The sequence below is a fragment of the Brassica napus genome, chromosome C1 (assembly GCF_020379485.1).
Source record: "Brassica napus cultivar Da-Ae chromosome C1, Da-Ae, whole genome shotgun sequence".
Lineage (NCBI taxonomy): Eukaryota > Viridiplantae > Streptophyta > Magnoliopsida > Brassicales > Brassicaceae > Brassica > Brassica napus.
In genome coordinates this window covers 11,000,463-11,028,457 of record NC_063444.1, presented here as the reverse complement: position 1 = coordinate 11,028,457, position 27,995 = coordinate 11,000,463, and the positions used below count along the sequence as shown (strand labels likewise).

The window sequence follows — 27,995 nt, the reverse complement described above, 5'->3', positions numbered from 1 at the left end:
TTTGGCTTTCCTTTAACTGCAATTTCTATATTCACTCATATTACAATGTATCTCCACTGTCGTGGGTTTCAAGCTTTTGTCAACATATGGGTTGCATCATCTCTTCTCGAAAAAAGAAACCGGTGTCGCCGGAACACCGTCCTCGCTTCCAAGTTTCTCCACCAGCAACAATCATCGCTAATGATGATGATGATCAAGCACAGAAAGTCTCAGAAAAGGTGAGTGATAAATTAGGTCTTAAGGAGCTGAAGAGAGAAGAGAGCGTTCTTGTTGTTAATCCTCCTCCTCGTTCATCGGAACTAGCTGACTCCGGTTGGCCGCCGTGGCTTATCTCCGTCGCTGGTGAAGCCCTTGTTGGTTGGATTCCTCGCCGTGAATCTCACTTCGAGAAGCAAGAACAAGTCTTTCTCTCTCTCTCTTCTCTTTTTAAGACTCCCTCTCCTTATTGATTCTCATTTGATAAACAGATTGGAAGAGGAACATTCAGCAAGGTGTTCAAAGCTAGAGATCTTCCCCGCAACAAGACCGTAGCTCTCAAGAGAATCCGTTTCGATGTCACCGACTCAGAAAGCATCAAGTGCATAGCCAGAGAGATCACAATCCTCCGCAAGCTAGACCATCCGAACATCATCAAACTAGAAGGGCTAATGCTTGTAGAACACGACTCTCGATCATCTACATGGTCTTCGAGTACATGGTGTTAAGCTAGATGAGCTTCCAACCTAAAACCAATTGGTGATAAGTGGAGTGCCCATCCGTCTTATATATTACTAAGGATCCTTTCCAATATCCGATGTGGGACATTTATCCCTAATACGCCCCCTTGAGATGATTGCTCTTTGAGCGTCAATCTCGGAATGTTCGGGTAAGGATCGATGGGCCGAATTTGGGCTGGATCGATGATGGATCGGATTGGACTGCATGGATCGGTCTCTGATACCATGTTAAGCTAGATGGGCTTCCAATCTAAAACCAATTGGTGATAAGTGGAGTGGCTCATCCATCTTATATATTACTAAGGATCCCTTCCAATACATGGAACATGACCTCTTAAGACTCTCTTCACTACTCGGTGTCGAATTCTCAGAACCTCATGTACTAATTTCATAACACTTCTAATTTGAAAAAAAAAAGCATCAACTATAAAAGGTCTTTCTCATCGAGAGAAACATGGCAGTTCACTAGAGAAAGACATCAACTCTGCTGATTGGTACAATGAAGTGTGGTTCAAATATGCAACACCGAAATATTCATTCATATTATGGACGGCAATGAAAGGAAGACTTGCTACTGGAGATCGGATGAGACATTGGAATGGGAATGTCAATGTTTCTTGTGTCTTATGCACTGAGCCATTGGAAACTCTTGAGCATTTATTTTTTGAATGTGCTTATTCTGCTCAGATTTGGGAGGCTTTGATGAAGGATATTTTGAGAGATAAGTACACAGTGAGATGGGAAGAGTTACTGAGAATTATGAGGGACTCGACGAGGAGGAATATGCATTTGTTTCTCATTAAGTATATGTTTCAAGCGACTGTATATGGTTTGGAGAGAGCAGAATAGAAGGAGACATGGGGAAGTTGAAGCTCCAGCAGTCCTATTGATAAAGCTTCTTTACAAAAAAATATGAGAAACAAGCTCACATTAATTCAGAGAAATGGAGATAGAGAGATTGGAGAAGGGATGTAACATTAGTTTGATACAAGATAGAAGTTTCATTTTAAAGTTTATTTGAGAAGTTAATATAGGAGGAGAAAGTTAGAGTTTTTATTTTGATTCAAGATTAAAAAAGAACATACGTGATGTAAAAAAAATCTTTTGCTTTTAAATTAAATTAAACATTCAATTCAAAAAAAAACTACAAAGTAACTCTGATTCTCAAAGTACCAGCATACATCAAACAAACTGAACTAAACCGAATCGGTTAACCATTAGATTGTTCTTCAAGTTAACGTAACCTAAAGAGAATAAAAATGATAAGCCACTTAGCCTTCTGGATTGGGGTCCACGTCAATATTGTTTGAACCGAAAACAGTGCGTTTGTCAGATTCATACAATAAAGAATTTAAGAAATAGATTTCTTAGATTCTTGAGGCTTAAGAGAAATCAACATAGAAATCAAATGGAATGAACATCAAAAAGAGTTTATTGATCAAAGATTGTATTACATGTATGATTACAAGTGTAGATTAAATCTAAGAATCCATAAACTCTTTCTAAGAAGTGTTCTAAGTCTAGATGAAAGAGAGAAGAAGATCCTTTCTAAGAAGGAAGTAGTTTCTTATTTATAGAAAGATGAAGCCTAGGACTTCCTAGCAATATGAGCGTAGTTCAATGTCTAATGGGCCTTGAAGAGGATGTAAATCCATCCCCAACAGTAAGTCCCCCCAAGTTCGTAGAGAGAGATAAAGTCGATCTCTGTGAATTTTACGAATAAGGTTTATTAGACAATGAACTAGACACATTCATGCCTATGATGGTTTAGGCGAATTTACTTCGAACTTGTGCCTAGTAAAAGGCGAGTTTGCTTTAAACTCGTGCTTAGTGAAAGACGAGTTTACTTGACTCATGCTGAGCCAGAAGCGAATTTACTGAGAACTCGTGCCTAGTAGAAGGAGAGTTTCTGTAAACTCATGCCTAGTCAAAGACGAGTTTTTGTAAACTCATGTCTAATAATAAGCGAGTCGACCGCAAACTCGTGCCTAATAAAAAGCAAGTTCAATTTAAACTTGTGCCTAAAGTACACGTTTACCGAACTATTGCCGACCCGAAGTTTCGTGTTGAGATCGTGTGTGTCGAATAAGTAGTTGGTGTGTATGCTCGTCAGGGTATGATGATGCTGAGAGATGTGCCGACTTATGCTGCTTGTACTGCTTTCAACAAGCTCGAAGCTGAGAACCGTCTTTCGAAGCATGATGATATGACGGTGGTGAGCGCTTGTTGGCTCTGTTTTTCTCTTTGACTCTGGTTCACAAAAAGCTTGATCATGATTAGATCAATATAAACCAAAAGAAATAACCAACAGTTGCATAATTAATAAGCAAGCTAGGTTGAACTTGTTTTCACTTAACGGTAGTGAGTTGCACATGATGACATGATAATCATTAATTATTAGTATCATAGGTTACCAACAATAAAGCGATGACATGAGATGCAGTCATCTCATAAAGATTATATGAGAATGAACTGCTCAAAATTGTTTAATAATTTAGATTAATGCCACAATGTTTACCGTAGCATAAATTTAAAAGTTATTAAAACATGTGATAATTCAAGACAAGAACTTATCTTTTTGCGGTGGAGAAGATGGAGTGGTTGCCGAGAGAGAGACAATGAGCTCGAACTCCTTTCTTCTTCGGTCTCATGTAGGCAACCGTATGAACCGTGATCGAGTCATCATCTCCACCACACATGTTACCGAAAGCCTTCTTGGTTTCCACTTGACCAGAACGTGATGTTACTCTGAATCACTTGACCACTTGAGCAAGTCCACTAAATCAGTAGTGACGGTGCTAACACGACCGGAATGAAGAGCCACCAAAGAGACCAACGAACGACTTGCTGAGATGGAGATCTTGTCGAGACGGATAGCTATGAATCGAGAGGAGACCTCTCCGAGATGGACAGCCATGGATCAAGAAGAGACCTCGCCGAGATGAGATGGTGTGGTTATCTCTTATCCAAGCCGAGCTTAAAATGAGTTCGTCTTGAGCTTGTGCCGGTTGCGGCAAGCTCGTTGAGAGAATTTGAGCTCGTCATTCTTGGTGCGGGTCACTTGTCTGCTTCTCGATTGTAGAGATCACAAATATGCTGAGAAGGTTTCGTCTCGAGCCTCCGGACGTCTCTTGTGGCGAGGTGGCTTTAGGACTCCGCGTTACTCCCGGTTCTGATTTTTCTTTTGGGCTTGACAATCGTGATTGACTCTGGTTCATCAAAACCACAATCATGATTAGATCAAACAAAATCCAAAAAAAAAGAACAAGTTTTGTTTCAATATTAAGCAAGCGGTGGAGCTAGTTTCTCGTTAACATGACAATTATTAGTTATTAACATGTATAGGCTACGAGCAATAATAATATGGGTTATCTCATAAGTAATAAAACACTTATCTTTTAGCTGGAGGAGAATTGTTTCGAGGTGGACCCGATGTTGTGGTCATGTCTCTTGGGAGAGCTTTCTTGAAATAGAATCGAGAGGTTGATGATACCATAACACCTTCACCAAAGCTCTTTAACCCCAAGATAAGATCTGAGCTCTGTTTTTGACGTCCAGTTTGGGCTTCTCGGTGTTGGCGTCCTCGAACTTTTGAACTGCTCTAGAGATCGCGACTGAGCTTGAGCTTGTTCTCATCTCGGAGCTTGCGGAAGAGCCATGGAGAGGAAAGCTGATAACACCTTTGAGCTGCTCGGGAGATCATGACAGAGAACCGATTCATCTTGCAACGGATGGTAAGCTTGAAGTTCTCGGTGTAATGCTTGTCTTGAGACCTTGAACGAAGACACAAGGCCTTGCAACCACTGAGCTCGCCTTGATGTTGAAGCTGCCGCAGCTTGGGGATCTCTGAAGGCAATCAGCCTTTGAGGTGGTTATGAGAGAGATCAAGTAACTGAAGCTGATTCAATCTACGCCATCTCTTTCAGATACTAAGACTTGTTTTTGAGCCAGATAAGGTCGCTTGGGTCTCTTGTGAACAGAGTCTCTGAAGCTCAAGACTTTCTCCCGACAAAGCTAAGAGTTGCTCTTGGCAACAAAGGTCATCTCATCAACATGACGAGAAGAGGAGAAGTCTTTTGGTTTAGATGCTCCTAAACCCAACGAATCCAGCTCCACAGCCGCCGATCATGGTCTTTTCAGATTTCCCGATCACAACCCCGACACCGTACTTCTCCGCCGCGAACAGCTTCTTCGTGAAGAGCTGAGGATGCGACCCCGTCACTCTCCACCGCTGGTTTCTTCGCCATTAGATTTAATGACCTGGAGCAGATCGCGATTGTTCATGTGCGACCTGTTCTTGGCAAGTTTCATTGTGGATCGCATGGATGTTACAGGCCGGGATCAAACACGGGTTGAGTTTGGCGTGTGATTGGACTCGACGTGGTGGTGGAGAAGCGAATTGACGAGTTCGTCACCCATGGAGGCGAGATGCCGAGATGGGACCATAACGACAAGTTCTCAGCTTGACGAGCCGGCGAGCTCATGAGAATCTTGGGCTCTTTCGTGACCTCAACAGCAAGGTTTCGAAGAAAGCTTCCTCCCTTCTGTAGACTCGTATCTTCCCCGATCTAGAGTCGATTTTGATTTTGATTTTTTTTTACCCTAGATTTAGGATTTTTCCAAGATTGATATGCTTTGAAGATAGTGTCTTTAGCAACCTCCTTCTAGCTCCAACTGTTTGATCCAAAAATGGTGTTTATGCTGGTGATTATTGTTGGAATCAATCAAATAAAGAATCTAAAGATAAAAAGATTAGATTCTTGAAGTTTATGAGAAATTTTGAAAGAATCAAATGAGAAATGAACATCAAAAAGAATTTATAGATCAAAGGTTGTTTTACATGTATGATTACAAGTGTAAATAAGTCTAAGAATCCATAAACTCTTTGTAAAAAGTGTTCTAAGTCTAGATGAAAGAGAAAAGAAGAGCCTTTCTAATAAGGAGATAATTCCTTATTTATAGAAGGAAGAAGCCTAGGGCTTCACATTAAAATGTGTCTAATTTATTGTCTAATGGGTCTTGAGGGAGGATGTAAATCCACCCCCAACAGTAAGCCCCCCAAGTTCGTAGAGAGAGATGAAATCGATCTCTATGAATTTTACGAATAGGGTTTATTAGACAATTAACTAGACACATTCATGCCTATGAATATTTAGGTGAGTTTACTTTGAACTTGTGCCTAGTAAAAGGCGAATTTGCTTTAAACTCGTGCTTAGCGAAAGACGAGTTTACTGTACTCATGCTGAGACAAAGGCGATTTTACTGAGAACTCGTGCCTAGTAGAAGGAGAGTTTCTGTAAACTCATGCCTAGCCAAAGATGAGTTTTTGTAAACTCGTGTCTAACGATAAGCGAGTCGCCTGCAAATTCGTGCCTAATAACAAGCAAGTTCAATTTAAACTCATGCCTAAAATACAAATTTACCGAACTATTGCCGACCCGAAGTCTCGTGTTGAGATCGTGTGTGCCGAGCAAGTTGTTGGCTTGTGTGTTCGTCAGGCATGATGACGTGAGAAAGCGCCGGCTTGTGCTGCTTCTGACAAGCTCGTAGCTGAGAGCCATCTTTTGAAGCATGAGGACATATGGTGGTGGCAACCGGTTGTTGGCTCTGTTTTTCTCTTTGACTCTGGTTCACAAAAAGCATGATCATGATTAGACCAATATGAACCAAAAGAAATAACCAACAGTTGCATAATTAACAAACAACCGATTGAACTTGATTTTACTTAAGCTAGTGAGTTGTGCATCATGATATAATAATTGTCAACTTATTAATATCATAGACTACCAACATCAAAGCAATAACACGAAGTCATCTCATAAAAATTATATGAAAATGAGTTGTTTAATAATTTAAACCAAAGCCACAATGTCAACCGTAACACTAATTTAAAAGTGACTAAAGCATGTGATGATTTAATAAGAATAATTTATCTTTGGCTTAAGATGAAACAAACGTCCGTCGAGCTTTGTTTGTTTCTTGGTGAAGAAGCTATCGCAGACATCGCTTCAAGACCTTGGTGTTGTCATAACTTTGCGGTGGAGATGAAACAAATCGTAACTGTGACTGCAAGATTTTGGAGTTGGAAGATAATGCACCAAGATTCTAAAAACAGAGCTCGGGATGGAGCTTGAGAACGTCGTCACTGATAGATGCTAAGAGGTTGTGCCTCCTTTACACTTTGATGAGAAGCTCGTACCGGTTGCGGTAAGCTTATCATGATGCGGAGATCAAATTGTGAGGGCTAAGGTGGCGATGCTCTCCGCTAAAACCGTATCCAGAGCTGACGTGAGGCCTGGGCATTTTAACCTGGACCCGAAGACCCGAACCGGAACCGACCCAAAAATACCTGATTCGGAACCGGACCGAAAATTTACAAGTACCTTTTGGGTCTAAATTTTTTTACCCGAAAGAACCAGAACCGAAAAGGAACCGACCCGAATAAACCCGGACCCGAAAAGAACCGACCCGAATAGACCCGACCCGATAAGAACCGATTTGTACCCGACTTAAAAACATGTATATCTAAAACTATGATGTTTTTGTGTTCTATTTTATATATATTATTTTATGATTTAGTTGAAATATCTTTTGTTAACAACATTTGTTATTATTTTTTAACATTTTTAAAGTAATAAAAAGCTTTAAAATGTAAAATTTAGAGTTTTAAAATGTTTTATTTTAATTATTAATAGTTTCATTTAAGTTGTTTTGTAAAATTTTAGATATATATGACAAATATTCAACTAAAGTTGATGGAATTGAGTATATCATGTCATTTTCAGATCCTAAATACCCGAACCCGACCCGGACCCGATATGGACCCGAAAAATTACGGGTATTTCATGGGTATTTTAATTATAGACCCGAACCGACTCGGACCCGAGAAGAACCGACCCGAACCGACCCGGACCGAGAAGAACCGACCTGAACCCGAACCGAAAATTTCTAAGTACCTATTGGGTCTAAATATTTAGGACCCGAAAAGACCCGGACCCGAAAGGAACCGGCCCGAACCCGACCCGAAGACCCGAAGACCCAAACGCCCAGGCCTAACGTGACCACACTTCTTCATGTTCTTCTTCAAGTCGTGGAGATTTTGTGACGTAGAGGCAAGAGCTTGATGAGATCGTGCAGAGAACTCAGGATCGAGAGCCGTAGATAGTATTGAATCATGTAGACCATCTTTGTTGATGATGGAGCCTTCTTCGCATCCTGACGTAGACGTTCTCGTGTTCTACCACCTTGGTCGCAAACGTATCGCGTGTGAACATCTCCATAGACTTGACAGAGGCCTTATCTGAATAAACCAAACTCGCCAGAGAAACAGCCGGCGCAAGTGTGGTCGCGGTGGTGACATCGGAGGAAGTAGGAGAAGCAATGCAGTTAGAAGCTCTCTGAGTCAATTCGTCAAACAAGGCGTGTGCAGACCCAAAATCGAGAACTTCCTCAGCATCTCTCTCATGTTCTTTGCTCTGGAAAAGGCCGCTCTTCATCTTGTTCAACACGAGCTTCTGAGGAACCTCAGAGCCTATGACCTGTCTATCAATGGCGTCTGAGCGCTTCTGACCGTCTTTCTCAACGTTCCGTATCAGAGAAGTTACGACTTTGGCTTCGTCGATCTATGTCATCGTCCTCTTCCTGTGGCCACGAGTTCGATGCCCTGACATCGACAAACCATTGAATCTCTGAGAAAGCTTCTTCCTTTATCTGAAAACCACTGTGGTCTCTGTTGTAACTCGCGGAGAACTCGGAGACGTTGCCGTTGGTGGAGGCCTCATTCTCAGAACTAATCTCGGCAACCTGATGCTGTTGACGGACATGAGAGCATTGAAGTCTCGATCCGAACATCGTCACACCGCTTGGCCGAGCATGGGAGCTCTCTTGAACTTCAACAAATGATTAAGAGAAAACTCTAGTTTCATGGACAGTTTCTCTATCTCGTAAGCTTCATCGTGAGCTGATAAAGCTCTCTCCTGAGTCAATTTGTCGACAAGATGTGTGGAGAAACAGCCCACAACCGCCTCTGTTTCTCTCACCCGAGAAGGATGACATCACCGTTCTGAAACCAATAACATCAACGAAGTTCGAATCATGGTCGTCTTCATCTCTCTTCTGGCTCCAAACCGTGGATCTTGATTTCTTACAATAAAGAATTTAAGAAATAGATTTCTTAGATTCTTGAGGTTTAAGAGAAATTAACATAGAAATCAAATGAAAAATGAATATCAAAAAGAGTTTATTGATCAAAGATTATATTACATGTATGATTACGAATGTAAATTAAATCTAAGAATCCATAAACTTTTTGTAAGAAGTGTTATAAGTCTAGATGAAAGGGAGAAGAAGATCCTTTCTAAGAAGAAAGTAGTTTCTTATTTATAGAAAGATGAAGCCTAGAGCTTCCTAGCAATACGAGCCTAGGTCAATGTCTAATGGGCCTTGAGGAGATGCAAATTCATCCCAAACAAATATGTTTGTTTTCCTTTAAAAGGAAAAAGTTAAGGTTGGGTCCTGTCACTTTCCGGCGAATTTGGTTCTGAACAGCCTTCAGACATTTCCTCCTTTCCGCTTTTTTATTTGTGTTACTTTATTGGCAATTTCTATATTCTGTCTCTTCTCCATCATATTCACAATGTTAACACATTCATTCAGTGCCGTGTGTTTCAAGCTTTTATCATCATGGGTTGTATCATTTCTTCTCGGAGAAAGAAACCGGCAACACAAGAGTCGCCGGAACACCGTCCTCGCTTCCACATGCCTCCATCAAGAATGGTTATAGCTGAGGGTGATGGTGATGATCAAGCTCAAAATGTTTCAGAGTTGTTGAAGGTAAGTGATAATAAGTTAGGTCTTAAGGAGCTGAAGAGAGAAGAGAGCGTTCTTGTTGTTAATCCTCCTCCTCGCTCAACGGAGTTAGCTGCCTCCGGTTGGCCGCCGTGGCTTATCTCCGTCGCTGGTGAAGCTCTGGTTGGTTGGATTCCTCGCCGTGAATCTCACTTCGAGAAGCAAGAACAAGTCTCTCTCTCTTCTCCCTTCTCTTTATAAGACTCTCCCTCTCCTTATTGATTCTCGTTTGATAAACAGATTGGGAGAGGAACATTCAGCAAGGTGTTCAAAGCTAGAGATCTTCTCCGCAACAAGACCGTAGCTCTGAAGAGAATCAGATTCGATGTCACCGACTCAGAAAGCATCAAGTGCATAGCCAGAGAGATCACAATCCTCCGCAAGCTAGACCATCCAAACATCATCAAACTAGAAGGGCTAATGCTTGTAGAACACGACTCCTCTATCCTCTACATGATCTTCGAATACATGGAGCATGACCTCTTAGGACTCTCTTCACTACTCGGTGTTGAATTCTCAGAACCTCAGGTACCTTTTTTCATAACATCTTTGTACCCATCAATCACCACATCTCTCTATTCTTATCAATCTCTTTCAGGTTAAATGCTACATGACGCAGCTCTTAAGAGGGCTTGATCATTGTCACACTAACCATGTACTCCATAGAGATATAAAAAGCTCTAATCTTCTCATAAACCAACATGGAGTCCTCAAGATTGCTGATTTTGGACTATCAACGTTCTTTGATCCTCACAACAGTGTTCCTTTGACTACAAACGTTGTAACTCTATGGTACCGACCTCCTGAGCTTTTGCTTGGAGCTTCTCGTTACAGTGTTGGCATCGACATGTGGAGCACAGGCTGTGTAATAGGTGAGATATACGCTGGAAAGCCTATCCTTCCTGGTAAAAAAGAGGTAAGCAATTATTACATTCAAAACCAGTCTTGTTCTTTTAACCAGATAAGCAAAGTCTCAGAACCTTTTTTTTTTTTTTTTATCTGTGTTAAGACAGACCAACTGCAAAAGATATTTGAGTTGTGTGGATCACCTTCAGAGGATTATTGGACTAAGATAAAGCTCTCGGCTCCGTTAAGACCAATGTTTCCATATGGATCAAATATAGCAGAGACATTCAAAGAGTTTCCGGTTCCTGTTATTTCTCTTCTAGAGACTCTGCTCTCAATAGATCCAGATCGTCGAGGCACTGCAGCTACTGCTCTCAACAGCGAGGTACTTGGATTTGAATCTTTTACATGTTCCCTTGGTTTTGTTGTTCTTAATAGCTTCTTCCACCGTGAAACAGTACTTCAACACTGAGCCATTGGCTTGTGATCCATCTTCTCTACCAAAGTACACTCCCAGTAAAGAAATGGACATTAAGAAGCGCGATGAAACTAGAAAACAAGCTTCAGAAATTAGAAGAACAAACGAATCTCAAGCTGTAGAGCCAATTCAAGAAGATTCTTCTCTCACACAGCAGCTTCAGGTATCTCTAATCTTTAGGTTTCTTCAAGAAGAAATATGTAAAACATGATGCATATATGTTGCAGAGAACGTGTTCAGAATCCACGAGCAGAGAAACTTCATATACAAAGTCTTACGAGGAAGACGAGACTCCTAGACAAATGCAAACAGCTACGGACATGACAACCGATGATGAAACTGGAGCAGAAGACTCTTACACGTCTCCATATGGACACAGCCAGAATCTAGCTGGATCGGTGAATATGGAGGACGACATACCTTGGCCAATGAGTCCATCTAGAGTTTATGAGAATGGGACATCTTCTTCGGATCGGAGAGAGTAGGCATCATGCACACTCTGATTGAGGATTGTACATTTGTACTACTGTCAATTAGATTCAATGGAGAAAAACTACAGATTCAAAACACACATAATAAACAACATTCTTGCTTTTTATTCCTCATTCATAAGAGAATCCAATCCAAAAGATACAAAACAAGTACTCCTATTTGGACAATTTCATTCGAAGAATGGTTTCCATTGAAGGGTTTCTCCAGCAAACATGGGAATGATATCCCCAAAGGAGAAGGAGAAAGCCTCTGGAACCTTCCAAGGATCTTTCTTGAGAGTAATCTTTGACGAGTTTCTCGGTAGGCCATAGAAGTCAGGTCCATTGAAGCTTGTGAAAGCTTCCAACTTGTCAAGCGAACCAGCCTATATACATTAACGAACAGATATGAAACATAAGAAGGAAACTTCAAAAATGAGAAAGCACACTATTGTTTGTTGCTTCACCTCATCAAAGACCTTTGCGTATAAGGACAAGGCAACGGGAGCGCTGTAAATACCAGCACATCCGCAGGATGATTCTTTTCTCCTTCGTTCGTGTGGTGCACTATCTGTGCCTAGGAAGAACTTCTTGCTTCCACTAGTTACAGCTTTAACAATGGCTTCTCCTGTTAAAATTTGAAGTAAAAGCTGTAAGAAATGAAACCTCAGTGAATCTCAATGAGGGAGAGTGAAGAACAGAACATACGGTGAATCTCTCTTTTGAGAACGGGAAGGCAGTAGTTGTGCGGTTGTAATCCTCCTTGGAAAAGAGCGTTCCTGTTGAGAAGGAGATGTTGTGGTGTGACTGTTGCTCCCACAAACCCCAACTAAAGGGGTTTGAGCACAAAACCAAAAAGACAATGAATGAAAGCTAAGGTGAGTTAGAAAACCTTCTTGGCAAGATTGAACAAAGTTCACAGCATCCATGGTGGTGATGTGTTCCATCACTACTTTAAGCTGTGGAAGGCGCTGGATTAGAGGCTGCAGAACTGTCTCAATGAAGATATTCTCTCGCGGTCGAAGACATCGATTTTCAGATCTGTGACCTCCCCATGAACCTAACCAAAAACATTCCTTAGACAAGAAAGTCTAAAATATACAAAGTCTAGTCTGCTGCTGTGTGTGATTTATTTTACCAGGAGAGGCATGTTTTGTTTGACCATCTCTTCTAGTACTGGTAAGCATTTTCCAAAGAGGTCTGTGACACCATCTTGAGAGTTGGTTGTTGCTCCAGCAGGGTACAGCTTCACCGCATAAACCACACCACTTTCTCCTTTAAAAAAATGAGATTATATTGAACATAAACTGAAACTCCCTCCAATAGAATCTCAATTCAATGTATCTGACTACTTGAAGCATGAGGAAGAAACAATGGCAAAGGAACATACGGGCAAGCTTGATCTCATCAGGATGGGTTTTGTCAATCAAATAAAGAGTCATTAGCGGATCAAAGCTACTCCCATGTGGCAAAGCTTTCATGATAGATTCACGGTTAGTAATGGCAACTGAAGTGGTTGTAACAGGCGGCTTCAGATTCGGCATCACAATCGCTCTCCTAAAATTACTCGCACTACACACAAATGCAACACAACCCACACCCCATCAGACAAAACACAAGCATCAAAGCAGTGAAGTGAAAAATGCACAACAGCACAAGACACAATTAAACTCCATCAAGAGAAACCATACATCAGTAAAAAACAAATGCAAATGCAGGAAGTTATAAGACCTGTGGGGAACAACAGCCTGAAGAAGATCGCCATCACGGAGATGAAGATGCCAGTCATCAGGTTGAGTGATTGTGAGTTCCATTCTTACTGCTCTCTGCTTCACTTTCTTACAAGATCTGTCAAACTTGAGTTTCTGAGATACAAATCCCTAAACAAAGTAGTAAATATATAAGGTGTGTCATCATCACAAGACTCAAATGGTCAACGACAAGCTTCTGGATTAAATTAAAAGTTAATTAGACCACGTTGATTGAATAACAAGACACAAGAGTGGAAAGAGATTCTATTACATACACTGCAAGGAGAAGCCACAGACTTTATCATCACAAGACTTAGCAAGATTCCACCTGTTCAAAAGTGGAACATCAAAAAGAAGACATTTCAAATGCAAATTAATTACAAGAACTGAACTTTGCTCATTTAGTATTCTCCTAACATCGGATTTCAACGTAATTGATTCCAGATTTACTCAGGCGTTTAATTCTTCTGCAAAAGTTTTCAACTTTCAATGGATGCAAACAGAGCAGCACAGTAAGTGTTAGTGTGAGCCGCAATGGAGAGTTCTAAACAGACAGATGATAACCTAGTTTCGATGAATTGAAACTCCAAACCCTAAGCAATATCCTAAAAACACCATTCGAACCAGAATGTTATTCCCTCTCTCTTTACCGCATAAGAATGAGAATCCGCTAGAGGAACGATTTGAGGCGGGGCTGGGGGAGGGAGAGGGCAGAAATCATGGTTAATAGCTTTTGTGTCCGGTTCATGCCATCTCGGTTTAGCAGTTAACCGGTTTGAGCAACAACAAAAAAAAAAAAAAAAAATCTGGTAACAAGGTTTAGCATCTATATGTATTAGCAAAGCAATGGTGGAAGTCATAAACTCTCTCAGTATCCGAGTTAACTTTTAGATATTCCGATCTAAAGAATAACCCTCTGTACCAAGAGTGGTTATACAATGAGAAACTTAGCTTAACCTCGGTGGAACCCACCATCACCTTGGAATATTGTTTGTTGCACGCAGCTTCAACCATATTGAAACGAATGAACGTGTAGTTTCAACTTCAAGGTATGGTTATCATCTACTTTATAATCAAATGTTTATTGCAACACTTGTTTGAGAAACAGCTTTGGGGATCATCAGAATTGTTGCCGTGTGGTGTGAAACAAGGAGGTCTGTTAAAAGACGATTCACAAACATTACTACTCTGTTTTCATCCTGTTTCATATATATTGATAAGCTTTCCGGATTTTGATAGTGAAGATCCTCCAATGGCGAGAATGTGTTACCATGATTTTAATACTGAAAATAAAATATTCCAGTCACCTATATGAATGCTAAATATTAAATTCTAAACAGAGAGAATACATGGAATAAGATTATACAAAGCATCACGCAACTTTGTACATATAGAGAATACTTCCATCTTTAACGAGCCTCTAAATCAGTTATTGACACGTCATTTACAGAATGACCAACATATCTTCCTGTAGATCGACTTGATTCTAGTCCCTCAGATACCTGGTCCAGTTCGTGCCTGCTCCGAGGGATGAAACTTGGTAGGCGAGGCACTGGTAGAGTGATTGTGTTACTAGTGAGCATCAATATGATAGTTGATAACATTGGACGGTCTTCTGGATTGTCTTGTACACATAAGAGCGCAATGTGGATGCATCTAGTGACTTCATTAATCTCGTAATTCCTTCCAATGGCTAGATCCACCATCTCTAGTGGTGATCCATTTTTCCAAAGCCTCCAAGCCTAACACAATGAACAATCAAGAAAATCAGTCATATCTTGAAATATGTTATTTAAAAAAATTGGGCATTATGCTCACGTAAGTGACCAAGTTGCCAGGAGTACTAGTTTCATCCATCTGGTAAACTCCGCCGTTTTTCTTGCCGCTAATAATCTCAAGAACTAAGACTCCAAAGCTGTAAATGTCAGATTTCATGGAGTATTGACCTTGCATTGCATACTCGGGAGACATGTAACCACTAAAAACATGCAACTCAGGGCTAATATGCCATTAGAAAAAAAGTTCAACAAACATTGTGAGCTGAACTTACTAGGTTCCAGCTATTCTGCTGGTATTGCCTCGAGTTTGCTCCATTCCAAAGATTGTCGACAATCCAAAATCTGAAATTTTTGGGTTCATATTGGCATCTAAAAGAATGTTGCTGGCTTTGAGATCACGGTGTATGACTGTGAGCTGTGAATCTTGATGAAGATAAAGAATCCCTCTAGCAATGCCTCCAATAATTTTGTACCGCTGAGTCCAATGAAGCTGGTCTTGCTCTTCAGGGTCTGTTCATCTCCATATGTAAGATTAATCAGTTTAAAACCTGAAGAAGAATCATTCCAATAAGAAAAGCTATTGAAAGGAACCATACCAAATAGGAAATAGTCAAGGCTTTTGTTGGGGACAAACTCATAGATCAGAATCTTTTCTTCTCCTTCCAGACAGAATCCAAGAAGCTTAACCAAATTCCTATGTTGAAGTTTTGAGACAAGAACAGCTTCGTTCTTGAACTCTCTTATCCCTTGTCCTGACTTTTCTGACAGTCGCTTCACAGCCACTTCTGTTCCATTTGAAAGTGTACCCTACAATAACCATTGAATGAAACAAGCACAGCCAGTTATTTTAATTATCTATACTAACTTCCAAAAAATGAAAAATAGATAACTCCTCACCTTGTAAACCTCACCGAATCCACCTTCACCGAGCTTATTATGCCTCGAAAACTTGTTTGTTGCAGCTTCAACTGTCTTAAAGTCGTATTGGGATGACTGTGGAGTTGAAATATCACTATCAGCTGCAAAGCAAAGGTTTATTAGTTCTGCTTCATGTTTTCTTCTCTTGGCTTAAAGAACAAAATATGGTTATAATGAAAGGAAACAACAAGACAAGAAACTAACACTCAACTTCAGTTCTTTGCATTGACTCTCTCCTCCGACAAAGAACAAATCCTAGAACAAGCAGTATAAAGACGGTAACAACAGTTGGAACTGTAATAGCTGCGACAACTCCAGATGAGATTCCTTTGCTATCTTCTCATAATCACATAAAATAATTTCATATGTTTCAGTTATTCATACAATCATAAATTTTCTTCAATGTGAAAACACTTACTATTATCGGTCGTTCTGGCGTGATCATATGCAGGAGGAGGAGAAGCCACAGGAGGAAGACGAGGAGGAGGAAGAGAAGCCACAGTAATATTATCAAAGGCCTTAGAGAATGCATACAAGTCCCACCTGAAAAAGCAGCTTGGCCGCGTAACAACGCCTCCTTGCTTCTGACCACAGCATGACTGGTAGGCCCTTGCGCTCTGTCGCAGACAGGTATCACAATCACCAGAGGAAAGATCAGGCGTGCATTGCATCAAAGCGTATATGTTCTGGAGAACTGTCAAGGGTGCAACATCAGCCCTGTAATGGTTATTACTAGATGATGGTGTGCTTTTTGCTGCTGAGGCTGCATCAATCATACGAACAACTAAGTCTTCCCATGTTTTTGTGAACTCTGTTAGATTTGAGATGATATCTCCTTCTTTGGGAAGCAGTACACGCGGTTTCAGATCCGCAGATCCTAAGAAAGAAGTGTTGGAGTAGCGCACATGGCAAAGCGTGGGGTCAGCTGGCCAAGCAAACGCGTTTGTTTGGTTAGTACAATTCTTTATCAAACGATCAGATGCGAGCTTGATACAAACAGAACAGTCATCTGAAGTTGATCCAGGGATGCACATCCCTACTGCGTAGACACGGTTGGGTTCTTGTCCGATGGAACCGTTGAAGAAGAGGCCTTCTTTGCTTGTGACGTTGGAAGGAAGTGAAGAGAGGATGAGACGGCGGTTTACGTCGTAGGTACCATTGGGCATGAAATTCCCTTTTCTATTCATACATCTTTGTGCTGAAACCGAAGCAACGCCAAAGCTAGTTATTAGGACAAAACAGAGTATAGAAAACAAACTCATCTGCTTTATGATTCACTATAAGGTTGTAGCAAAAGCAAACGCATCTGTTCGTTTCTTACAACCTTTAAACAGTATATGGAAGTTTATCTGATAATGATCCTCAAGCTTTCAGAAACGTCACGATAAGTCAAAAGTCAACATCAGTAACGATAATGTTGGATTTTCTAGTGTGGATCCATAATACTGACGACATAGGTGATACTATTATTACTAGAAGCCATTTTGACTAAAAGACATACGATGATCGTTACGTACATCAACGTTTATCGTAGACGTGAGAAAAGTTGCGTTGTGTGGAATTGACCACCCCCACTTTCAAATTTCCAGCTCTAGTTTATAGTGAGACCAAGTCCTCAACGATTCCGTCTCTAACCAAACGACTTTATTTGTATAATCTAACATTCAATCAAAAAAAAAAAAGAAAGTTAATTCATGTACGGATATAGCATGCATCCTAACCGGTTTAAGTGAAGTGACTAAGAGCATCTTTATCCGGGGATACTAGAGGGTTTCTTAGCGTGTGGGTCCCGCGTAGGACCCACTTTTTTTAAAGAAACCGGTTACAAAAACTATTAAATAGTAGTCGGTTCTTAAGGGTTTCTTACACTGTTCGCGGGTCCCACTAATACGTGGCAGCTCACGATTGATTCGTTTTTTTTTTTAATTTGAAAAAGTAAAAAAAAAAATAAAAAAAATTAAGAAACCGCATCTGGGTTTCAGGGATAATGATGCTCTAAGTCAACCTCGCACAGACAAGCGTCTTAACTTTCATTAACATGTAATAGAAACTTTGCTTAACCTCGCCGGAATCCACCTTCACTTTGGAATCTTATTTGTTGCAGCTCCAACCATATTCCAACGAATGCACGTGCATTTTCGTAAGATTCACGGCGAGCTAAAAAGGTGAAAACAAAAATAACAATTCAAGAACAGTACTAAACACTCTGTTTTTGTCCTGTTTCATAGAATGAATATGCTTTCCCAATTTTGATATCGAAAATCCTCCAATGGCGAAAATGTGTTACACTTTTTTTTTTTGCATTGAAAGGAGAATACTCCAGTCACTTATGTGCTAAGTAATAAGATATCAGCTGCTTTATAATCAAATGCTGAGTGCAACACTTGTTTAAGAAACAGCGTTGGGAGTAACAGAATTGTTGCCGTGTGAAACAAGGAGATCTTATTAAAAGACAACTCACAAACATTACTACTTCTGTTTTTGTCCTGTTTCATATATTGATATACTTTCCGCTTTTGGATACTAAAGATTTTCCAATGGCTAAAACAGCCTAAAACGTGTTACTATGATTTTTGCATTGAAAAGAGAATATTCCAGTCATCTATATGAATGCTAAATACTTAAATTCTAAACAGAGAGAATACATGAAATAAGATTATACAAGTCCCATACAAGTTTGCACATAGAGAATACTTCTATCTTTAACGAGGGTCTAAATCAGTTATTGACACGTCATTCACAGAATGACCGACAGATCTTCCTGTAGATTGACTTGATTCTAGTCCCTCAGATATCTGGTCCAGTTCGTCCCTGCTCCGAGGGATGAAACTTGGTAGGCGAGGCACTGGTAGAGTGATTGTGTTGCTAGTGAGCATCAAGATGATAGTTGATAACATTGGTCGGTCTTCTGGATTTTCTTGTACACATAAGAGTGCGATATGGATGCATCTAGTGACTTCATTACTCTGATAGTTCCTTCCAATAGCCGGATCCACCAGCTCAAGTGGCGATCCATTTCTCCAAAGCCTCCAAGCCTAACATAATGAACAATCAAGAAACTCGGTCATACGTTGTTATATGTTATTATAGAGACAAAAATTGTTGTTTTTCTTCATACTCACATAAGTGACCAAGTTGCCAGGAGTGCTAGTTTCATCCATCTGGTAAGCTCTGCTGTTTTTCTTGCCACTTATAATCTCGAGTACTAAGACTCCAAAGCTGTAAATATCAGATTTCATGGAGTATTGACCATGCATTGCATACTCAGGAGACATGTAACCACTGAAAACATTCAACTCGGGTTAATATGCCGTTAAAAAGGTTAGATAAACTCTGTGTGTTGTCAGCTATTGTGAGAAGAACTTACTATGTTCCAGCAATTCTGCTGGTATTTCCTCGAGTTTGCTCCATTCCAAAGATTGTCGACAACCCAAAATCTGAAATTTTTGGGTTCATATTGGCATCTAACAGAATGTTGCTGGCTTTGAGGTCACGGTGTATGATTGTGAGCTGTGAATCTTGATGAAGATAAAGAATTCCTCTAGCTATCCCTCCAATGATCTTGTATCGCTTAGTCCAGTTTAGTTGGCTTTGCTTCTTAGGGTCTGCTCATGTCCATGTACGATCAGTCACTTTAAAACTGAACAAGAATCCTTCCAAAATTAAGAAAAAACTATTGGAGCCATACCAAATAGGAAATGGTTAAGGCTTTTGTTGGGGACAAACTCGTAGATCAGAATCTTTTCATCTCCTTCCAAACAGAATCCAAGAAGTCTAACCAAATTCCTGTGTTGAAGTTTTGAGACAAGGACGGCCTCGTTCTTGAACTCTCTTATCCCTTGTCCTGACTTTTTCGACAGTCGCTTCACAGCCACTTCAGTTCCATTTGAAAGTGTACCCTACAATGCAATGAATGAAACAAGCATAGCTGGTTATTCTCATAACCTATAATAACTTCTTTATTTTTAACACTGGAAGAGTATGATATTACAAACTATGAGAAATGTTGCATAAAAATAATGTACAGTAAATTAGAAAAATGAAAAACAGAGACCTCTTTACCTTGTAAACCTCGCCGAATCCACCTTCACCAAGCTTATTACTCATCAAAAACTTGTTTGTTGCAGCTTCAATTGTTTTTAAGTCGTATTGGGATGATTGTGCAGTTGAGATATCACTATCAGCTGCAATGCAAATGTGTATTAGTTCTGCTTCATGTTTTTCTCTTGGATTAAGGAGCAATATATGCTTATAATGAAAGGAAACAACGAGAGCTAAACACAAGAAACTAACATTCGACGTCAGTTCTTTGCATTGACATTCTTCTCCTACAAAGAACAACTCCTAGAACAAGAAGTATAATGACGGTTGGAACTGTAATAGCCGCGACAACTCCAGGTGAGATTCCTTTGCTATCTTCTCATAATCACATAATAAATAATGTCATATGTTTCAGTTATTCATATAATCATAAATTTTTCTTCAGTTTGAAAAACTTACCATTATTGGTCCTTCTGGCCTGATCATCTCCAGGAGAAGGAGAAGCCATAGGAGGAAGAGGAGGAGGAGAAGAAGCCACCGTGATATTATCAAAGGCCTTAGAGTATTTATACAAGTCCCACCTGAAAAAGCAGCTTGGCCGCATAACAACGCCTCCTTGCTTCTGACCACAGCATGACTGGTAGTCCCTTGCGCTCTGCCGCAGACAGTTATCACAATCACCAGAGGAAAGATCTGGCGTGCATTGCATCAAAGCATATATGTTCTCAAGAGCAGTCAAGAGTGCCATATCAGCTTTATAATGATTATTACTAGAGGATGGTGTGCTTTTTGCGGTGGAGGCTGCATCAATCATACGAACAACTAAGCCTTCCCATATTGTCGTGAACTCGGTTAGATTTGAGGTTATATCTCCTGTGTTGAAGAACAGTGGACGCGGGTCCAGATCCGAAGATCCTAAGAAAGAAGTGTTGGAGTAGCGAACATAGCAAAGCGTGGGGTCACCGGGCCATGTAAACGCGTTTGTTTGGTTAGGACAACTCTGTATCAAACCATCAGACGCGGACTTGATACAATCAGAACAGTCCTGTGGAGTTGAGCCTGGGATGCACATCCCTATTGCGTAGACACGGTTGGGTTCTTGTCCGATGGAACCGTTGAAGAAGAGGCCCTCTTGAGTCGTGACGTTGGAAGGAAGTGAAGAGAGGATAAGACGCCGGTTTGTGTCGTAAGTACCGTTGGGCCTGAAATGCCCATCATTATCCATACATGTTTGTGCTGAAACCGAAGCAATGCCAAAGCTTATTAGGACAAAACAGAGGATTGAAAACAAACTCCACTGCTTCATAATCTCTTTAAGATTGTAGCGAAAGCAAAATATTTTGCTTTAGTATATGTTCGTTTCTTACAAGCTTAAAACAGCAAATGGAAGTTTCTCTGAAATCAGTGATCCTCAAACTTTCAAACGGCACGGTAAGTCAAAAGTCAACGTTATATAATAATAATCTTGAATTTCTAATTTGGACCCAGAATACTGACGACATGGGTGGTATACTAAATTGCTAGAAGCCAATGGATAAAAGACAGATGGTGATCATTACAGATATCAATTTTTATTGTAGGCGTGAGAATAGTTGCGTTGCGTAGAATTGACTCCCACTTTCAAATTTTGTTTTATGTATGATTGTCATGATTTGCGCCATCTTTTATGTGGGTGCTTGTTATCATATGAGGTAAGGCATTGGTTTGCTAAATCGACATACAAGAATATTGTATCATGGGTTTGAATCCCATTCCCTCCGGCGCAAAAGTGAGACAGGCGGGCGCAAAAGGTTTGAAGAAAGAATCGTTAAGCCAACAGCTTCTTAGTGCTGGAAAGCCTCTAATGTAAACATGGCCGGCCGGTCCGAAGTATAGGCAAAGCAACTGACCACTTAGGGTATCATGATTTTAAACAATTTTAGGCATATATTTGGTACTATAAAAAAAATTACACAAATAGCATGGACATAAAATTTTAAATGAACTTAGGGCATCAAGAAAATTTTGAAAATGTTGGACCGACACTGGATGTAAAGGCTGGCCTAAAATCAAGTGGACCGAAGTGACTCGAAAAGTCTTCTTGCCCAAATTACGCGTTCCACTACAAGATGATATGATGTTGATGCTTTATTGATTTTTTCCCCCGGAGAGTATGGTATTTTTCAGCTCTAGTTTCTAGCGAGACCAAGTCCTCAACCATTCAGTTTCTAACCAAACGACTTTATTTGAATAATATAACATATTGAATAATATAACATTCAGTTAAAAAAATCTTTAATTCATATACGGATGTATTCGTGCCGTATCCGTCCAATTTCGGAGGTTGCATGCATCCTAACCGGTTTAAGTGAAGTGACTAAGTGAACCTCGCCCATGAACTCTTTAACTTTTGTAACATGTTATAGAAACTTAACTCATCCAGCTAACCTCGCCGGAATCCACCTTCGCATTGGAATCTTTTTGTTGCAGCTTCAACCATATTCCAACGAATGAACGTGCATTTTCGTAACATTTCAAGGCGGGCTAAAAAGCACTACAAGAAAACATAATCTTAACGAGGGCGGTTTTCCTCGTTATTTCGTCGTAAAAGAGGCTTTACGACGAATTAGCGAGGAAACGCGTTTGCTCGTTACACGTCCGTCGTAACACATATTTCCTCGCTAATTCGTCGTAACTTAGCGAGAAATATATTTCGTCGTAAAGACGAGGTAAAACGATTCGTCGTAAAGACGTCGCTACAATTCCTCGTAAGGACGTCGCTACAATTCCTCGTAAATAACTCGAAAACAGTTCCTCGTAATCTACAAGTAAATACCTTGAAAGATTTTCCTCGCAAAATACACGTAACAACCACGAAATGATTTCCTCGTAAAATGGTCGTAAACATTTCCTCGTTATTTCCTCGTAAATAATTCCTCGTAAAATACTCGTAAACTGTTTCTCGTCATTTCCTCGTAAGATTTCCACGTAAAGAGGTCGTACATTAGCTACAAATTTACTTCGTTTTAATTATTTTACAGAATTTTAAAATATAATTAAAAAATAATTAAAATTATTTAATTTAATAATAAATTAAAATTCAAAATAAAAATAAATTCATATGAAAATATTTTATAAATAAATAAGTTTTGAATTTATATAATACAACAACAAAAAAAAAACTAAGGGTCGTTCATCGCCCGGTAGAATTCATCACTCCTCCTCGTAACATCCGCCTCGTTATGTACGTCGTCGGATGACTCGCCATGAATGGGATGTTGTTGTCGCATGTTCCTCAACATGGACTCCCATTCCGGATTTGCGGCCGCAATAACGTCTAAGAAGCCCTCAACTCCACCCATACGAGATTTTGTCGCGGTCAACTCGTTACGCAGCTGAGCGGACTCTCTACGCAGCTCCGTGACTTCATCATCCCGTCGCTGACCATAAGACGATGTCGCTCTCGGAACATCGTTGACGGAACCAATACCCAACGTCCGTCCCTTTTTTTTAGGGACAACCTTAAAAACAAAAAATGAACATTGTAAGTAAATATTTAAAGTTAAATTAAATGAATAATTAAAAATTAATTTTTTTGAAAATTTACCTCCTCGTAAATCTTATCCACTTCAAGTGTGGATAAGGTGACGGGTAATCCGTCGGTAGACTGCTGGGTCAGCTGAGTCTGGCGGTCTTCAACCCGAGCAACTACGTCGTTGTAGATTTGCTCGGACTTGCCATCTACAAATACGCCCGCCTTGTTCTTGTGGGTCCTCTCGTAAAGTTCCATAAGAGACGGGAGATGTCCCGTCTCTTTGGCCTAAAAAACAGTTAAGAAAGTTAGAATAAATTAATATAATTATTAAAAAATTATTTAATAAAATATTTAATTACCATTTCCAAACGGACACCGGCGTGGGGTTTTTGGCCCGTAGTGTGAAGCATCGGCCCGTTCCCGTGCTCATCGACCGTGTTACGGGAGTTAGAGCAAGCCTGGGCGATTCTAATCGAATCAGGAAGGCGCCAATAACGGATGAGGCCATCCCACACGTCCGTGGTGAGCTCAGCGGGTTTGCCACGCTCATACCCCTTCACGATCCAGTCACCCTTCCAGTTGGAGACCGTGTCCAACAAGCGAACTTTCGCTTTCGCGTTAAACTTCTTCCTCACCCTCTCAGTGATCCCCAAAGCCCAATTATATTTTTGCTGTTGGAAAAAATAAATTAACAATTAGTTTTTTAGAAAGTATATATATAAATCATGAAAAAATTAAAATATATATAATTAATTAATAGAAACTTACAGCGTAAATTTTGAACCACGTCTTTCTGACGTAGTGAGGCGTCTTACTCCAGTTTGGATGTGCCATGGAGAAGTAACCCTTGATCGTGTCGGTTACGTCCGATGCAAGACATCCGTCAACCCCCCACCTGGAAAATACAATTTTAAAATATAAATTATTTTTTAATGTTATAAAAGATATTTAAACGAATTAAAAAAATTAATGCAACATACCACAACGTTCCGTCCGGTCGGTCTGGGTCGATGACTGGTAAACCTTCTCTGCCTGGCAGACTGAGAATGTCCTCTACCGTGTACTGCGAGTAAGGAGCACTCGGAGGCACCATCAGATCAGGATGAATATCAGCGGCCATCGGAGGTGCCATCGGAGGAGGCACAGGAGGAGGCATCGGAGGAGGCACATGAGGAGCCGATGGTGCACTAGAAGAAGTAGACCCAGAGACTCTCTGAGTGTACTGAGTCTCGGGGACAGTCTCCTGGCCCGAAGAACTGGGAGCGGAAGAAGAGGCCGGGTCTAAACGACTACCCGACTCACCGAAGATCTCTCTGTAATGGGCAGTAAGTCTTCCTTTTCGAACCTGGAAAAAAAATGAAATTTTTAAAATTAACATCAACAATATATTTTCCAACATTATCCACCTAATCAACACTAAATAACATAAAATCCGCAAACCTATCTAAATTCCCTATACTAACCACCTAATCTATCCTAAACTAACCAAATTAGAGAGGAATCAGAGAGGCTTACCATTGCTACGAAATGGAGAGGAAGTAGAGAGAAAGTAGAGAGGAAAGAAAGAGTGAGCGGTCGGGTGTATATATAAGATTACATATCGTCGCAAATTCGTCGTAAATTTACGACGAAATAGCGAGCAGTTACAAAGGCCCATGTTTTTTTTTACGAGGAAATGGCGAGGAATCACAAAGGCCCGTGTTTTTCTTTACGTGGACTTTACGACGATTTTGCTTACGAGGAATTAACGTGATTTATGTTTAAATCTTTTTACGTGGTCTTTACGACGATTTCATCCTACGTGGAATTAACGAGTGTTATGTTTAAATCCCTAGAACCCCAAACCCGAAACCCCAAACCCGAAACCCGAAACCCCAAACCCGAAACCCAAACCCCATATTCCTTATTTTCTACTTCATATATTCCAAACCCCATCTTTAATTTTCTACTTCATATATTCCAAACCCCAAACCCGAATCCCGAAACCCCAAACCCGAAACCCGAAACCTGAAACCCCAAACCCCATATTCCTTATTTTCTACTTCATATATTCCAAACCCCCATCTTTAATTTTCTACTTCATATATTCCAAACCCCAAACCCGAATCCCGAAACCCCAAACCCGAAACCCGAAACCTGAAACCCCAAACCCCATATTCCTTATTTTCTACTTCATATATTCCAAACCCCCATCTTTAATTTTCTACTTCATATATTCCAAACCCCAAACCCGAAACCCGAAACCCCAAACCCGAAACCCCAACCCCGAAACCCGAAACCCGAAACCCGAAACACCAAACCCGAAACCCGAAACTCGAAACCCCAAACCCGAAACCCCAACCCCGAAACCCGAAACCCGAAACCCTAAACCCCAAACCCGAAACCCGAAACCCCAAACCCGAAACCCGAAACCCCATATTCCTTTTTTTCTACTTCATATATTCCAAACCCCCATCTTTAATTTTCTACTTCATATATTCCAAACCCCATATTTAATTTTAGGTTTCGTCGTTATTTCCTCGTTGTCTTACGTGGTTTTTACGACGATTTAATCCTACGTGGACTTTACGACGATTTCATGCTACGTGGACTTTACGACGATTTCATCCTACGTGGACTTTACGACGATTTCATCCTGCGTGGACTTTACGACGATTTGTGCTTACGTGGAATTAACGAGTGTTATGTTTAAATCCCTAGAATCAGAAACCCGAAACCCGAAACCCCAACCCCGAAACCCCATACCCGAAACCCTAAACCCGAAACCCGAAACCCAAAACCCGAAACCCGAAACCCCAAACCCGAAACCCCAAACCCGAAACCCGAAACCCAAACCCCCATCTTTAATTTTCTACTTCATATATTCCAAACCCCCATCTTTAATTTTCTACTTCATATATCCCTAGAACCCCAAACCCGAAACCTGAAACCCGAAACCCGAAACCCCAAACCCGAAACCTGAAACCCAAAACCCCAAACCCCAAACCCCATATTCCTTATTTTCTACTTCATATATTCCAAACCCCCATCTTTAATTTTCTACTTCATATATTCCAAACCCCATATTTAATTTTAGGTTTCGTCGTTATTTCCTCGTTGTCTTACGTGGTTTTTACGACGATTTAATCCTACGTGGACTTTACGACGATTTTATGCTACTTGGACTTTACGACGATTTCATCCTACGTGGACTTTACGACGATTTAATCCTGCGTGGACTTTACGACGATTTGTGCTTACGTGGAATTAACGAGTGTTATGTTTAAATCCCTAGAATCAGAAACCCGAAACCCGAAACCCCAACCCCCAAACCCCATACCCTAAACCCGAAACCCCAAACCCGAAACCCCAAACCTGAAACCCCAAACCCGAAACCCGAAACCCAAACCCCCATCTTTAATTTTCTACTTCATATATTCCAAACCCCCATCTTTAATTTTCTACTTCATATATATATCCCTAGAACCCCAAACCCCGAAACCCGAAAGCCCAAACCCGAAACCCAAAACCCAAAACCCGAAACCCGAAACCAAAAACCCGAAACCCCATATTCCTTATTTTCTACTTCATATATTCCAAACTCCATCTTTATTTCCATTCCAAACCACAATTCCCACATTTGCTTATTCATAAAACAAACTCCCGGCATTACCTTATTCATAAAACAAACCCCACATTATCTTATTCATAAAACAAACTCCCTCATCTTATTCATAAAACAAATACATCAATCGGATACATCGACATTCTCGTCATCACTAGAAACATCATCATTTTCATTAAACTCGTCTTCAACAGCTTCGTCTGTGGCATCATCGGTAAGATCTTCGTACTCGTGATTATGCGGATCAATGAGAAGGATGTCATCAATTTCTTGTTCAGGTTCCTCGACTTCATTTATCTGTTCTTCTTGCAATGGTGGTTCTTCTCCACTGATGATTCGTCCTCGAGGTGTAACTTTGATCACTGCTAACCAATTTATACCTGAATCTCTCATCCGAGGGTATGGAAGGAAGCTAACTTGGTCTGCTTGTGAAGCTAAGATGAAAGGCTCGAATTTGTTGTACCTTCGTCCACCGTTGACATCAACTACACCGAATTTGTTAGACCGAACACCTCTGTTGACGACGGGGTCGAACCATTCACATTTGAAGAGGACGCATTTCAGCTTCAGTATCCCTGGAAATTCGACTTCAATAATCTCCGTCAAGATCCCGTAGAAATCTGTTTCCCCTTTCACACATATTCCATAGTTACTGGTCGCCCGCTGTCTACCATAGTCATATGTATGAAAAGTATAGCCTCGTGTGAAATACATCTGTGATGTGGTGACCTTTACAAGTGGAGATTGAATTACTTCGTGTAACCACTTAGGATAATCTGCATCGTCGTCGTCATAATCAACCTGCAAAAATAAAGAGAATGTTAATGAAATACAGATAATGTATGAAAAAAAAGTTTTAGTTAATACCTGATTCCGCAACCACTTAATGAAGTGTTGATCTTTCCTTTTGTCTACGTCACTTGTGGATATACCAGGAAATGTTTCTTCGACTTGAGAAACAAATAGGCTGTAAAATCACATTTTATAGGAATGAATCTCTCGCAATTATACAATTAATTATACTTATATGTG

The 27,995-nt window shown here is 40.4% G+C and overlaps 4 protein-coding genes and 1 pseudogene across 4 annotated transcripts; 2 read left to right on the top strand and 3 right to left on the bottom strand.

Annotated features, from left to right (window-relative positions):
- Window positions 1-23: 23 nt before the first annotated feature.
- On the top strand, window positions 24-4,731 carry LOC106375761 (probable serine/threonine-protein kinase At1g09600). Its single transcript, XM_013815750.3, has 2 exons — window positions 24-401; window positions 468-4,731. Exons 1-2 carry the CDS (start codon window positions 87-89, stop codon window positions 702-704), a joined length of 552 nt encoding a protein of 183 aa, XP_013671204.1. The 5' UTR covers window positions 24-86; the 3' UTR covers window positions 705-4,731.
- A 3,589-nt stretch (window positions 4,732-8,320) lies between these two features.
- On the top strand, window positions 8,321-11,492 carry LOC106375759 (probable serine/threonine-protein kinase At1g09600). The gene is made up of 6 exons (XM_013815747.3): window positions 8,321-9,734; window positions 9,804-10,091; window positions 10,162-10,479; window positions 10,573-10,794; window positions 10,868-11,050; window positions 11,115-11,492. The coding sequence occupies exons 1-6, from the start codon at window positions 9,399-9,401 to the stop codon at window positions 11,370-11,372; spliced, it is 1,605 nt and encodes a 534-aa protein (XP_013671201.1). The 5' UTR covers window positions 8,321-9,398; the 3' UTR covers window positions 11,373-11,492.
- Window positions 11,464-14,132, bottom strand: LOC106375760 (annotated as a pseudogene).
- A 229-nt stretch (window positions 14,133-14,361) lies between these two features.
- On the bottom strand, window positions 14,362-17,076 carry LOC106375756 (cysteine-rich receptor-like protein kinase 11). The gene is made up of 7 exons (XM_022694694.2): window positions 16,223-17,076; window positions 16,009-16,140; window positions 15,784-15,905; window positions 15,483-15,693; window positions 15,159-15,396; window positions 14,927-15,086; window positions 14,362-14,850 (listed from the first exon to the last, which is right to left on the bottom strand). Exons 1-7 carry the CDS (start codon window positions 17,064-17,066, stop codon window positions 14,518-14,520), a joined length of 2,040 nt encoding a protein of 679 aa, XP_022550415.1. The 5' UTR covers window positions 17,067-17,076; the 3' UTR covers window positions 14,362-14,517.
- A 1,258-nt stretch (window positions 17,077-18,334) lies between these two features.
- On the bottom strand, window positions 18,335-21,278 carry LOC106440729 (cysteine-rich receptor-like protein kinase 11). The gene is made up of 7 exons (XM_013882468.3): window positions 20,305-21,278; window positions 20,098-20,220; window positions 19,867-19,988; window positions 19,493-19,703; window positions 19,172-19,409; window positions 18,927-19,086; window positions 18,335-18,839 (listed from the first exon to the last, which is right to left on the bottom strand). Exons 1-7 carry the CDS (start codon window positions 21,149-21,151, stop codon window positions 18,507-18,509), a joined length of 2,034 nt encoding a protein of 677 aa, XP_013737922.2. The 5' UTR covers window positions 21,152-21,278; the 3' UTR covers window positions 18,335-18,506.
- Window positions 21,279-27,995: the final 6,717 nt, after the last annotated feature.